The 14,494-nt window shown below is 39.8% G+C and overlaps 1 protein-coding gene and 1 pseudogene across 16 annotated transcripts in view; both read right to left on the bottom strand.

The window, feature by feature from the left end:
• The window catches only part of LOC112652725 (UDP-glucuronosyltransferase 3A1-like), a 119,545-nt gene that overhangs the window by 62,063 nt on the left and 42,988 nt on the right, over positions 1–14,494 (bottom strand). For 7 of the 16 annotated variants that reach the window (XM_049109352.1, XM_049109361.1, XM_025436349.3 and 4 more), the window contains 3 exons: positions 6,489–6,720; positions 4,775–4,994; positions 3,428–3,928 (listed from right to left, as the gene is read on the bottom strand). The exons of 7 other annotated variants lie outside the window; for them this stretch is intronic. In XM_049109352.1, coding sequence (XP_048965309.1) covers positions 3,652–3,928; positions 4,775–4,994; positions 6,489–6,720 — 729 coding nt within the window. In that variant the 3' untranslated portion in view covers positions 3,428–3,651. Of the gene's footprint in view, positions 1–3,427; positions 3,929–4,774; positions 4,995–6,488; positions 6,721–14,494 lie in introns of those variants that run through there. 2 more of the 16 variants (XM_049109354.1, XM_049109359.1) reach the window with 2 other exon arrangements.
• LOC112652727 (keratin, type I cytoskeletal 18-like) lies at positions 1,073–3,282 on the bottom strand (annotated as a pseudogene).

Below are 14,494 nucleotides of genomic sequence, written 5' to 3'. Positions count from 1 at the left end.
TCTTCTGTGCCGGGTTTCACAAATGTCCACATAATTTCCTTTTAACAGGTTTAGTGTACGTGGGAAATGGGCAAGGGGAGGGTAGCTGACAGTTTTCCTACCGTGGTAACCAGAAAGAAGTCACAGAAGCCTTGTATTCCAAATGCACTGGGAGCCACAAAAGATTTTAAATAGGGAGTGATGAGATCAGATCTCCATGTCATCTTGGAGTGATGTCAAGGAGGATGCTTCATGGGAACACATTAGAGGCATCATTCTTCATAGTGCCCTGGCTGCTCTTAATCTGATTTCAGCAATGGAAGTGGACCTGAGGAAGGACCTGCCACAAAAGTAACCTCACAAATTACCAGATGTTAGGTGAGAATAGCATGCTTGGTATGGGAGGGAGGAAGTTCCCAGCCAGGAAGCCTCATCCTTTAAGCCCTGAGTTGGTCATTGGGGAAAATATATCCCAACAACACAAGAAACTGTCACATCTTCCTTGAAGGACAATTGCCACAGATCATTTCAAGTAGTTTCAAAAGAATTACAAAAATAAAACCATACTTCATACAAATGCACAGTCTCATACCTCAAGGACACCCATTTCTACATGTGACATGTTCCTGATTGTGATAACATTCTTACAATATCAGATTCACAAAATGGGTAGATACAAGACACCCGGTCTGGCAGACTTCTAAGAAAATATTTTGTTAGAATTAGCAAGTGAGTGGACCTTCTCTGTATCAATATATTTGATAGCAGCTCTTTCACTTTTTTAACTTTAAATGTTATAGGATCTGTTTCCCAAACCCAAAATTATGCAATCAAAAACTATGGTCCTCCTAGGGCCACTCCATATATCTAACATTTCCTTCTCTCAATTTTTAGCCCATGAGATAATATATATTTGAAAAATTTAAGGAGAAAATTCATTTAAGAAGGAAAATCAATTAGGAGAAAATAATCATTTGAAGATGAAATATTTCATGAAAATCCTATACCAGAAAGGCAATCTTTAAGAAGAATTTAGGAAGAGAGAACAATTTTTTTTGACCTCTGAACCTTTTTTCCTCAAAGGGTATCCTGTTTTGCTGCTTTAATGCCTCAGAATTTTCTTGTTGTTGGTCTCAGACACTGCCTTGCCATCCATGATCTTGCGGGTGGTGGTCTTCTGGATGGTCTGCAAGGAGTTGCTGTTGTCCAGGATGTCAGTAAGACTGAAGTCCTCCCCATCTTCCAACAGGTGATGGTAGGTGGGAATCTCAGCCTCCAGGTTGATCTTGACATTCAGCAGAGCCTCATACCCCTGGGCCTGGTGCTGCCCCTCTGCCTGGGTCTGGGAAAGCTCTGACTCCAGCTGCAGCAGGACCCCATTGAGCTGCTCCATCTGCATTGTGTAGCAGGTCTCAACCTCCCTCAGGCTGTTCTCCAAGCTGGCCTTCAGATTTCTCATTGAGTCCAGGTTGATCTCCAAGGACTGGGCGGTACGTCTCAGCTCTGTGAGGGTCATCTCAGCTTCTCCTATCTCAGAGGTCTGTATGGTGACCACTGTGGTGCTCTACTCGATCTGCTGGGACCGGTACTTGTCTAGCTCCTTCCAGTTCTTCTGAGCCAGCTCGTCATACTGGGCCCAGATATCTGCCATGATCTTGCTGAGGTCCTGAGATTTGGAGGCATCCAACTCCACCATCAACTCAGAGTTGACAATATGGTTTTGTAGACCCTTTACTTCCTCCTTATGGTTCTTCTTCATGAAGAGCAGCTCCTCCTTGAGAGCCTCGATCTCTGTCTCTAGCTGTAGCCAAGTGACATTGGTGTCATCAATGACCTTGAGAAGCCCATGGATGTCACTCTCCACAGACTGGCGCATGGCCAGCTCCATCACCTACTTGACTCGGAAGTCATCAGCAGCAAGCCAGGCATTGTCAATCTGCAGAACAATGTGGGCATTGTCCACAGCACTTGCAAAGATCTGAGCACTCAGGTCCTCGAAGATCTTGCCCCCAGTCTCTGACCTGGGGTCCCTTCTTCTCTAGGTGTTCCCGGATTTTCATCTCCAGTCTCTGATTATCAGCCTCTAGGCTCCTCACCCTCTCCAGGTAGGAGGTCAAGCAGTCATTCAGGACTTACATGATGCCCCCTCTGCCCACCAGACCCCTGGCCATCCCCGTGGCGGGGCCCCAGACTCCCAGCCGCCCCAGAAGCTGGTGGAATAGGATACAGAGATCTGGGAGCCCAAGCACCCCGTGCTTGCATAGATGCTGACTGCGCTGCTGCTAATCGGCCAGATCCAGTGGCTGGGCACCTGCATGGAGCCCAGGGACCAGTGGAAGAGAAGGTAGAGCAGGTGGTGAAGCTCATGCTGCTCGGAGAGCAAGAGGGTGACTCGGGAGGCCAGGACTCAGGCTCGGGCCAAATTTTTTAATTATATGTATTTTATACAAACATAGAGAAGGAGGGAAGAAGGGAGACAAGACATGACAAAGCCACCAAACCACCACTCCATTGCCTGAATCTACCTTTGTCAATGAAAAGAAAAAACAACCAAACACAGACCCTGGTAGTCAAGCCACACATTTTCTGGTTTATGTTCCTAGGAAATGAATATAATTCCTAAGGATTTACCACATAGAGGGTAGCATATTTAGGTGGCATATCTGTGGGGCAGACGGATAGTTCCTAAATCAACAAAGTCCTGGGAACTGCCATACTCACTGGACCGGAGCCCCAGAGCCTCATGTGGAGGTCTGGGATCTGCACTCGAGGTCTCTCCATGACTACATTTTCAAGAGAGGGAATCCTGAGGAGGTAATTATGAAAAGTGAAAACCACAGCTTTGACTGTGGCCAAAAAGCAGGCTTCAGGCCTGGGCAGCAAAGGATGTGCCCTACACAGGAGGGACTTGGGATAGAGACCACAGATGGAATCCTGAGAGGGTCATCCCTGTCCAAGTAGGACAGAGACCAGAGTTCCTGAGCTTGGACATGAGGTGAGAAGAAGGTTCAAGAGGAAGGTCCAACATAGAACAACTGGCCAATATGTTCTGTCCTATCATGAAGTATGAGGATGGAGAAAGGGCAGAGAGAATAACAAGTGTCAGGCATGCCGGATGCAATAAGCAGGGTTCCGTGTCTAGGGACAGGGACTGGAAAGGAAGCTGGGGCTGTCTGTGAAGGTTTGGGTAAGAATGAGGGGTCCATTCTTGGACCTGACTTGATGAGGGGCAAGTCAGGAAGCCAAGATCAAATTTGTAGACACTGAAAGTAGAACTGGGATGGCCAGGAGCTTCTGGGGCTGGTGGAGGGTGGGCAGGGATATGGGGAATTACTGTTTGATCAAACATGGCCTTTTAGTTGAGGAGGTAGAAACAGTTCTGGGATGGGTGGTGGTGATGTTCATAGGACAATGTCAATGTGCTCAATGCCATGGACTCTACACTAAGTGGTTAAAACAGTAAATTTTATGTAATACACACTTAAACACAATTTAAAAGAAGAATCCCAAGAGTATTTCACAAGAATTTCTAAACAGAGGCAGAAAATAGTGAAGAGCAATTTGAGTGCCACCCTCAAGTGCCAATACGGAGACGAAAACGAGGGGTCCTGTGCTGGGGAAAGCCATCTACGACCAGTGGCTCCCCAAACACCTGTCAAGGCTGAACCTCCATCAGGCCTTCTTCTGCTTCCTGGTCCCACACAGCCACCTGGCCACCATGCCCAGCAGCTTCCCACAGAGCCACAGGGTGCCCAGGGTGACCACCAGCAGGAACAAGATGACGTCCAGCAGGTACTGCTCATGCCATGGCTGCTGCAAGGCATAGGGCTTGAGGTGTGCTGCACCCCCTGTCTGGAGGATGTGGTCGATCCAGCCCACCAGCCTCTGGGCAGGGGTCAGGGGGTGAGAGCTCCTGATGATGCTGGCAGCCACGGCTGCTGACTTGTACCTGTTGGCAGAGACGGGGGTGGGGCATTACTCATGTGACCTCAGAAGTCTTAAAGACCTGCATCTCACACACACTTTCATCCAAATGCACAAAAGACTCAGTTTGAAGGAAAAGTTCTTGGCCTGCCCTGCCACAGTCTAGGTGGGTCCCACTGAAAAGTTCTAACTGGTCCCTCCATGGGGTGTGGCCCTGTGCTACAGGGAACACAAAGGAAATAAGAGACACACCTGGCCATCCAGGGGAGCTTACACTCTACTTTCTAGTATAAGGGACACACAATAAATTCAAACAGAATGAAATGGGGTGGTTACTGATCATGAGAAGTGTTAAGACAGAAAAATTAATTATGATTGAGGAGGCTGGAGAATAAGGTATTTAGGACTGTCACACAAAGACCTCCTGCCTCTCTGAGGAGAGGACATTGGCAATAAGTGTAGCTATCATGAAGGAGCCAGCCCTGTGAAAAGAAGGGAAGGATATATCCTAGGGAGCATCAGTGACAAAGTGCCTGAGGCAGGAAACACTGGAGGACAAGAAGGTGACCTCCTTCCTCAGTGTAATTCCAGTATACACACCCCCAAAATCTATGACTTCTCACATACCCTATGTATTTAGGGTCAGGGTCTTCACAACCCTTAAGATAGAAAACTAGTCTCAGCATCTAACTTAAATTGCCTACTCTTGCTCTTAGAGGAAATAGGTTAACTGTTAGCATCACACACACGTATAATTCTGTGTCTTGAAAGTTTCAGCTTTTGTTGCAAAAAAAAAAAATGCCACACAGTGCCCTTTGTGTTTGATATCTTCATTTAGCCTAAATGACCACAAGCCCAAAGAGTTCCAGACCTCTTGTCTTCTATAACTTGCTTCATCTTCAGAGCCAATGTCTCTGCCTTGATCTGCTGTAGCTGGATAGAGACACCAAACTTTTTGGCCTCTACTCGGACAAGGTTTTCAGGCTGGTCTCCAAGGACAGGAATCCCTACCATGGGCACACCATGTTGGATGGCTTCCATTATGCTATTCATCCCACCATGGGTGACAAAAAGACGGATGCGTGGGTGAGCTGTTGCAAATCAGGAACAGAACAGAATATTTCATGGTGAAAACTTTCAGAACACCAAGGAGAAAGCATCAGTGTAGAAGAAAATATCAAGCATTTCAAGGTATGTTGGAGAAACTGGATTTACTGATTTAGCTTTTGACACACCCAAGAGTGCATATTCCAAGGTACAAAATACTGGCCTCGTCTCTGTGTAGAGATTCCTCTAAATCAATACATCTAAAACTAAGAACCCAGGGACAATTGCTGAGAACAATAATAAGCACAACATTTTCCTCCATCCCTTGTCTTCCATCCATCCTTGTCTTTCAACCCTTTTTCTTTTCTTCTCTATTGTCTCCCTATTATCTTTCCCAGTGTCACTCTTTCTGTTTCCACTCTTATTTTCTATCTCTGTCTCTCCTTCTCTGTCCCTGTCTCTCATTCTCCAGGTCTCTCACCCTCTAGGTCTCATGCGCTTTCCTTCACTAACCTTTTGCTTCCCTCTTATCTAAAGTCTTAACACTTTCGCTGACACCACATCTCATATGACATTCATCAAATTTATACTATATCTGCTTTCTCCTCGATTTCATAAGAAACTCTCTAAAATAGGCAATGATGGGCCACTCATCTCAGCATTTCCAGCTCCTGTGTGCTCACCCCACTCTTATTTAGAGAAAACTAAAACAAGTGCTGATAATGAAGAGTTCACCTCAAACACTGCCTCTCAATGGTGATGCGCATCAGAATCCATTTGTATTTCTCTGAAAATCACAATTCTTTTCCCTACATCATGCCCTGTGAATATATGTGCAGAGTCATCTATCTTAATTTCCCAATATATTAGTGAACTACAACACTGGGGACTAATCTCTGATGTAAACAGTGGTTGTGGCCCTGAGGGGCTTCAGAAGTAGCACACAGCAATGACAACAATGGGGTGTAAGGATCCCTCTGTTACCAGAGATTTTGATGGACAAAATAACTTGCTAAGGCTACAAGGTTAGTCAGCTTGACACTCAGATATCTTGGCACACCCTTCAGACACCATCAATATCAATTCTGTGAAAGCTTGAATATATCTTTTGTAGCATAGAATGTTTTAATATGTGTGGGAGTGTGTGTTTATAATGGCACATTGGCCTAACAAATACTCAAGAGGCCAGGAACAACAGCGGCAAAAAATCCACAGTATGTGTCCACAAATTGTCTTGGATTGTGTATGGACAACCTTGGTCTGTGCCAAATATAGAAAGGTCAAAACTACCTGATGACAATATCACTTATGGCTACAGGTATCAGGAGTGTGATAGAATAGGAAGAAGAAAACATGCCAGTTATACCCATTTAGGAAGCATAGCCTCATTTCCTAAGAACTCCAGCTAGATACTCCATTTCTGTCCTCTCAAGATTACCTTTGGCTACCAGATGCCCCTTCCCATGTTGGCAGAGTTGCCCAGTGGAGCCCTGAAGATACATACATGGAAAGAGAGAAGTAGATTGGATAGTCCTTACCCAAGAGGTCATTCTGGGGAAGCCAGTCCACAATCTTCACATTTGTTGCCAATTTGACATCTTTGGGCCAGTGAGAAGGATTGCACTTCCATATCACCCCTTGAGACAGATGAGCAAAGGCATCGTTCATCTCCCTGAGGACTTCCTGGGACTGATAGAGATTGACCAGGGAGCCCAGAGCCACAAGGACAAAACCAGAGTCTCCAAACTTGGCAATGAAATTCTCAAATTCCTGGAGAGAGGTAAAAGAGGCAAGGAGTTGAACAGAGTTGCTCATGAATGCCTATATAGCCTTGAAATGAAAGTCATCTATTTATTGAATACACCCTCCTGTAGTGCCTAGACCTCACTGTCTTGAAGTGGCTCTCATAACCCATGGGACACCTCAGTGCCATTGTGCCTGCAGGACTTGAAGTCATTTCTCTGAGACCTCAGGATACATCATACCACATAAATACTTTCAATAACCATGAATGGAAATGAAGAGAGCTTTAAATATGCGGGCATTACCACAATAGCCCACATTGCCCATGAGGCACTCAAAGCATACTGTGGCACCAACAGATCCAGGACTTGCATGTATAACAATGTTTTGTTTTGCCTTTTTTATAACAATGTTTTATAGAACTAGAAAGTCTATATGGTGGGAATCTCTTTCTTCATTGAAAATAGGCCCCAGTACCAGGGTCTTCCTCATCCTTCATTCTAGGTATGGGGAGATAGGGAAATTTAGGAATGTTCTAACACCAGACCAGAGAGTATCTAGTGCCTAAGAGAGTGCCAGTTACTGTCTTGGCCCCGTACGAGGCAGTATGCCTTCTGAAGACTGATGTAGATGTTGGAGAAATGTCTCTATCAGGTGTCTTCTTCATGGGCTTGTTATCCACCTGTCTGTCTTCTTTCTTGAGGGGTCTGCTAAGGTTTTTGGCCCATTTTAAAATTATTAATTTATTGGTTTTTTATTGTTCTTACTGAATTTTAATAGTCCCTTGTATATTTTGTATATATAGTTGTGTAGTTGTGTGTATAAATGTATATTTTGAATAATGGTCTTTATCAGATATGTCTATGCAAATATTTATTATTGGTCTGTGAATCCTCTTTTTATTCCCTTTACAATTCTGTCTTAGAACAAAAATGTTTAATATCAATTTAGCCCACATATCAACTCTATCAGAGAAAATGTCTTACTATTAATGAGATGCAATCAAAAATGGAGTCTTTAACTGCTAGTAAGTGAGGCAGAAAAGAAAATTTGTGATATAAAAGACAAAATGATAGAGAATTAAAAAGCTGAAAAAAAAGAGAGATAAACAACTATTGGATCACAAGGGGTGATCTCGAGAGATACCATAAGTGAAATAATATTAGAATAATTGAGATCCCAGAAAAAGAGGAACAGGGGGGAGCAGAAGGTATATTGGAGCAAATCATAGCTGAAAACATCCCTAATCTGGGGAAGGAAACAGGCATTCAACTCCAAGAGGCAGAGAACCCTTCTCAAAACCAATAAAATAGGTCAACACTACAACACATAATAGTGAAGTTGGCAAATATCAGAGACAAAGAGAAAATCCTAAAAGAAGCTCAGGATAAAGCTCTATAACCTACAAAGGTAGAAACATTAGACCGGTAGTAGACCTAACCATAAAGGCCTGTCAGGCCAGAAAAAACTGGCATGATATATTCAGGGACCTGAATAAGAAAAACATGCAGTTGAGAGTACTTTCTCTATCAAGGCTGTCATTCAAAGTAGAAGGAGATATAAAAAGCTTCCAGGACATAAAGAAAATAAAAGAATTTGTGATCACTAAACCAGCCTGCAAGAAATATTAAAGGGGATCCTTTAAGCAAAGAGATAGCTCAAAAGTAACATAGACCAAAAAGGAACACGGATAATATACAGAAAAAGTGACTTTATAGGTATTACAATAGCACTAAATTCATATCTTCCAATAGTTATTTTGAATGTAAATGGGCTAAATGCCTCATTCAAAAGACACAAAGTATTAGATTGGATAAAAAAGTAAGACCTATCAATATCCAGTCTGTAAGAGGCTCATTTTAGACCCAAAGATGCTTCCAGATTGAAAGTAAGAGGGTGAAAAACCATTTATCATGCTAATGGACATCAAAAGAAAGCTGAGGTAACAATCCTTATATCAGACAAATTATGTTGACACCAAAGACTATAATAAGAGATGAAGAGGGACACTATATCGTACTTAAAGGGTCTATCCAACAAGAAGATCTATCAATTGTAACTACTTATGCTCCTAACATGAAAGCAGGCAATTATATAAACCAATTAATAACAAAATTAAAGAAACACATTGATAATAATACAGTAGTAGAGGACTTCAACACCCCCACTCACAGCAATGGATAAATCATCAAAGCAAAAGATCAATGAGGAAACAAGGGCTTTGAATGACACATTGGACTAAATGGATTTCACAGGTATATACAGAGCATTCCATCCTAAAGCAACAGAATACACACTCTTCTCCAGTGCACATGGAACATTCTCCAGAATAGATCACATACTGGGTCACAAATCAGGTCTCAGCCAATACCAAAAGATTGGGATCATTCCTTGCATATTTTTTTTGGACCACAATACTTTGAAACTTGAACTCAATTACAAGAGGGAATTTGGAAAGGACTCAAATACATGGAGGTTAAAGAACACTTACTAAAGATGAATGGGTCAATCACGAAATTAAAGAAGAATTTTAAAAATTCATAGAAACTAATAAAAATGAAAATACAACAGCTCAGAACCTTGGAGATGCAGCAAAGACTGTCCTAAGAGGAAACTATACAGCAATGCAAGCTTTTTCCAAGAAACAAGAAAAGTCTCAAATACACTATCTAACCATACCTAAAGGAGCCGGAGATAGAACAGAAAATAAAGCCTAAACTCAGCAGGAGAAGAGAATTAATAATGATTAGAGCAGAAATCAGTGAAATAGAAATCAAAAGAACAGTAGAACAGATTAACAAAACTACAAGCTGGTTCTTTGGAAGAATTAATAAGATCAATAAATCCCTAGCCAGACTTACCAAAAAGAAAATAGAAAGGACAGAAATTAATTAAATCATGGATGAATGAAAAAATAAAATAAAATAAAAATTAAAAAAAATCATGAATGAATGGTAGAGAACAGAACCAACACTGAAGAAAACAATTATAAAAAGATATCATGAGCAACTCTATGCCAAAAATTAGGCAACCTGGAAGAAATTAATGCATTCCTAGAAACTTATAACCCACCAAAACTGAAGGAGGAAGAAATAGAAAAACCTAACCAGCAAGGAAATTGAAGCAGTAATAAAAAATCTTCCAACAAACAAGAGTCCAGGGCCAGATAGATTCTCAGTAATTATGCCAAACATTTAAAGAATTAATACCTATTCTTTTGAAGTTGTTTCAAAATATATAAGTGGAAGTTTTTCATTCTATAGAAAGCATTACCTTAATCCTAAAACCAGACAAAGACCTCAACAAAAAGAATTACAGACCAATATCTCTGATGAACATGGACACCCAAATTCTCACCAAGATACTAGCAGGATCCAGCAGTACATCAAAAGGATTACTCATCATGACCAAGTGGGATCTATTCCTGAACTGCAAGGGTGGTTCAACATCCACAAATCAATCAATGTGATATATTACATTAATAAAAGAAAGGACAAGAGATACATGATCCGCTTAATAGATACAGAGAAAGCATTTCACAATACAACATCTTTTCTTGATTAAAACTCTCCACATTGTACAGATAGAGGGAACATACTTCGATATCATAAAAGCCATCTACAAAAAACAACACAGAAAACATCATTCTCAATAGGGAAAAACTGAGAGCTTTTCCCCTAAGGGCAGGAACATGGAGGGATGTCCACTATCACTACTGCTTTTCAACACAGTACTAGAGGTCCTAGCCTCAGCAATCTGACAAAAGAAATAAAAGGCATCCAAATCAGCAAAGAAGTGGTCAAACTCTCACTCTTCATAGATGACATGATACTCTATATGGAAAACCCAAAAGACTCCACCTTAAAATTGCTAGTACTCATATAGGAATTCAACAAAGTGGCAGGATATAAAATCAATGTAAGAAATCACTTGCATTTTTATACACTAATAAGGAGACAGAAAAAAAGAGAAATTGAGAAGTTCATCCCATTTACAATTGGACCAAAAAACCATAGGATAACTAGGAATAAACCTAACCAAAGAGGCAAAGGATATGTACTCAGAAAACTATAGAACAAAAAAAAAGAAAAGAAAAGAAAAGAAAACTATAGAACACTCATGAAAGAAATTGAGAAAGACACAAAGACATGGAAAAATGTTCTGCTCATGAATTGGAAGAACAAATATTGTTAAAACGTCTATGTTATCTAGAGCAATCTATACAATCAATCTCAATCAATCTCTATCAAAATACCATGGACGTTTTTCACAGAGTTGGAAAAAATAATCCTAAAATATGGAACCAGACACTCCTGGAATAATCAAAGTAATCTCAAAAAAAGAAAACCAAAGCTGGGGCATCACAATGCCAGACTTCAAGCTGTATTACTAAGCTATAATCATCAAGACAATATGATATTGGCACAAAAAACAGATTCATAGATCAATGGAACAGAATAGAGAACCCAGAAATGGACCCTCAACTCTATGGTCAACTCTTCTTTGACAAAGTAGGAAAGAATATCCAATGGAAAGAAAGACAGTCTCTTCAAAATGGTGCTGGGAAAATTGGACAGCCGCATGCAGAAGAATGAAATGGGACCATTTCCTCAAACCATAAACAAAAATAGATTCAAAATGGATGAGAGACCTAAATGTGAAATAGAAATCCATCAAAATCCTAGAGAAGAACACAGGCAGCAACCTCTGTGACCTCGGCTGAAGCAACTTCCTGCTAGATGCATCTCCAAAGGCATGGGAAACAAAGGCAAAAATGAACCACTGGGACATCAAGATAAAAAGCTTCTGCACAGCAAAGGAAACAGTCAACAAAACTAAAGGGCAGCCTACAGAATGGGAGAAGATATTTGCAAATATCCTATCAGATAAAGGGCTAGTATCCAAAATCTATAAAGAACTTATTAAATTCAACACCCAAAGAACAAATAATCCAGTCAAGAAATGGGCAGAAGGCATTGAACAGACATGTCTCCAGAGAAGACATACAAATGGCCAGCAGATACATAAAAAAATGCTACACATTACTCGGCATCAGGGAAATACAGATCAAAACCACAATGAGATTCCAACTCACACCAGTCAGAATGGCTAAAATTAACAAGTCTGGAAACAACAAATTTTGGTGAGGATGTGGAGAAAGGGGAACCGTCTTACACTGTTGGTGCGAATGTCAAGCTGGTACAGCCTCTGGAAAACAGTATGGAGATTCCTCAAAAGTTTGAAAATAGAGATCCTCTATGACCCAGCAATTGCACTACTAGGTATTTATCCAAAGATACAAATGTATTGATCTGAAGAAACATTTGCACCTCAATGTTTATTATAGCAGCAATTTCCACAATAGCCACACTATGGAAAAAGCCCAGATGTCCATTGACAGATGAATGGATAAAGAAGATGTGCTATATATACATATATACACACATACACAATGGAACACTACTCATCCATCAAAAAATTGAAATCTTGCCATTTGCAATGACATAGATGGAACTAGAGGGTATTACACTAAATGAAATAAGTCAATCGAGAAAGACAATTCTCATGTGACCTCACTCATATGTGGAATTTAAGAAACAAAAAAGAGGATGATAGGGGAAGGGAGGTAAAAATAAAACAAGATGAAATCAGAGAGGGAGACAAACCATATGATTTTTTTTAAGACTCTTAATCATAGGAACCAAACTGAGGGTTGTTGGAGATGAGGGAAGTGGGGGGATGGGGTAACTGGGTGATGGAAATTAAGGAGGGTACATGATGTAATGAGCATTTAGTATTATATAAGACCAATGAATCACTGAACTCTACCTCTGAAACCAATAATACACTATATGTTAATTAATTGAATTTAAATGAAAAATAATTCCAGGGAAAATAACCTTTAAAAAAATAGAACATGCCTTAGGTTTTATATCTAAAAATTAATGACCAAACACGAGTTCATCTATTTTCTCCTCTTTCCCCTCATAGGAGTTTCATATTTGCATCTTACATTTAGGTCAGTGATCCACTTTGAGTTAGTTTTTGTGAAGTGGTAATATCTGTGTCCATTTGTTGGAAAGACTATATTATTTTTATGGTATTTCTTTTAATGCTTTGTCAAAGATCATTTGACTAAATGTATGTGGGTCTATGCATACTCCTTATTCTATTTCATTGATCTATTTGTCTATTCTTTTGCTTATACCACACTGCCTTGATTATTTTAGCCATATAGTATGTCATGGTCTTGACTAATGTCAGTCCTCCACCTTAATTCTTCATCTTCAATATTGTGTTGGCTCATCAGGGCTTTTGCCTCTCCATGCAAATTTGAGCATCAGTTTATTAATATGTACAAAATAACTTGCTGCAATTTTCAACGGGATTGCACTGATTCTATAAATCAAATTAGAGATAATGAACACCTAGCAATATAGAGACTTCCTATCCATGAACATAGACTTTCTCTCCACTTATTTAGTTCCTTAATTTCTTTCATCAGCTTTTTGTAGTTTTCCTCATGTAAATCTCATACATGTTTTGTTAGATTTATTCCCAAGATTTTATATTTGGTTGTGCTCATGTAAATGGCATAGTGTTTTAATCTCACATTCCTCCTGTTCATTGCTGATATATACAAAAAAGATGGACTTGATATTTAACTTATATCCTTTGATACTGCTATAATTGCTTATTAGTTGCAAGAATCTATTTCTTGACTCTTTCAGAGTTTTGAAATGGACTATCAACGTCATCTGTGAACAAAAACAGTTTATCTCTTCCTTCATTATTTCATTGCTTTTCATACCTTTTTTCATCTTTTCATCTTAATTTACTAGAACCTCCAATATAAGACTGTAAAGCAGAGGGAGGGGACACATTTGCCTTGTACTCGATGAGCTATACTTTCATTTTCCATATAGTGTTTTCAATACAGAGAAGTGTTTAATCCTGATACAGTCTTATTTATCTATTTTTTTTCTTTGTTACTTATGCTTTTGGTGCTTTTGGTGTCACATCTACAAACTATTGTCAAATCCAAGTCCATGCAATTTATCCCTTTTTCTCTAGGAATTTTTTTTTTACTTTTAGCTCTTTATTTAGGCCATTGATCCATGTTTAGTTAATTTCAGTATGTAGTGTGAGGAAGGCTCATACAACATTATCTTTCATATGAATGAATATCCAGTGGTACCAGCACCATTTGTTGAAGAGACTATTCTCCCCATTGATTGCTCCTGGCACCCTTGTCATAAATTATTTGGTCATAGTTGTACGAGTCATCCAACTCTGTTCTTTTTCATATTAATTTGGTTATTCAGTGTCTTTTACATTTCCATGTGAATTTGAAGATTGGTTTTCCTATTTCTCCAAAAAAAATAATAATAAGGCCCTTCAGTTGTTGATATGATTAGAAAAAAATCTATAGATCACTTTTAGTAGTATTGCTTTCTTAATAATATTAAGTAACACCATCCATGGTCTGGAGAGGTCTTTCAATTTATTTAGGTCTTCCTGAATTTCTTTCAGCAAATTTGTAGTATCCAGTGTACATGTCTTTCACCTCCTCAGTTTAACTGGATGCTGGTGTAAATAGAATATTTACCTAATTTCATTTTCAGAGTGTTTATAACCACTGTATGGAAACACAATTCATATTTGCATATTGATATTTTTCCCTGCAATTTTGCTAGTTTTGTTAGACATAGTGTATGAATCATACACCAAAAAGAATTTTCTATATATAGGATTATGCCATATGAAATCCAAATATTTCTACATTGACCATTCCCATTTG

The sequence above is a fragment of the Canis lupus genome, chromosome 4 (assembly GCF_003254725.2).
Source record: "Canis lupus dingo isolate Sandy chromosome 4, ASM325472v2, whole genome shotgun sequence".
Classification (NCBI taxonomy): domain Eukaryota; kingdom Metazoa; phylum Chordata; class Mammalia; order Carnivora; family Canidae; genus Canis; species Canis lupus.
This window is presented reverse-complemented; position numbering and strand designations above follow the sequence as displayed.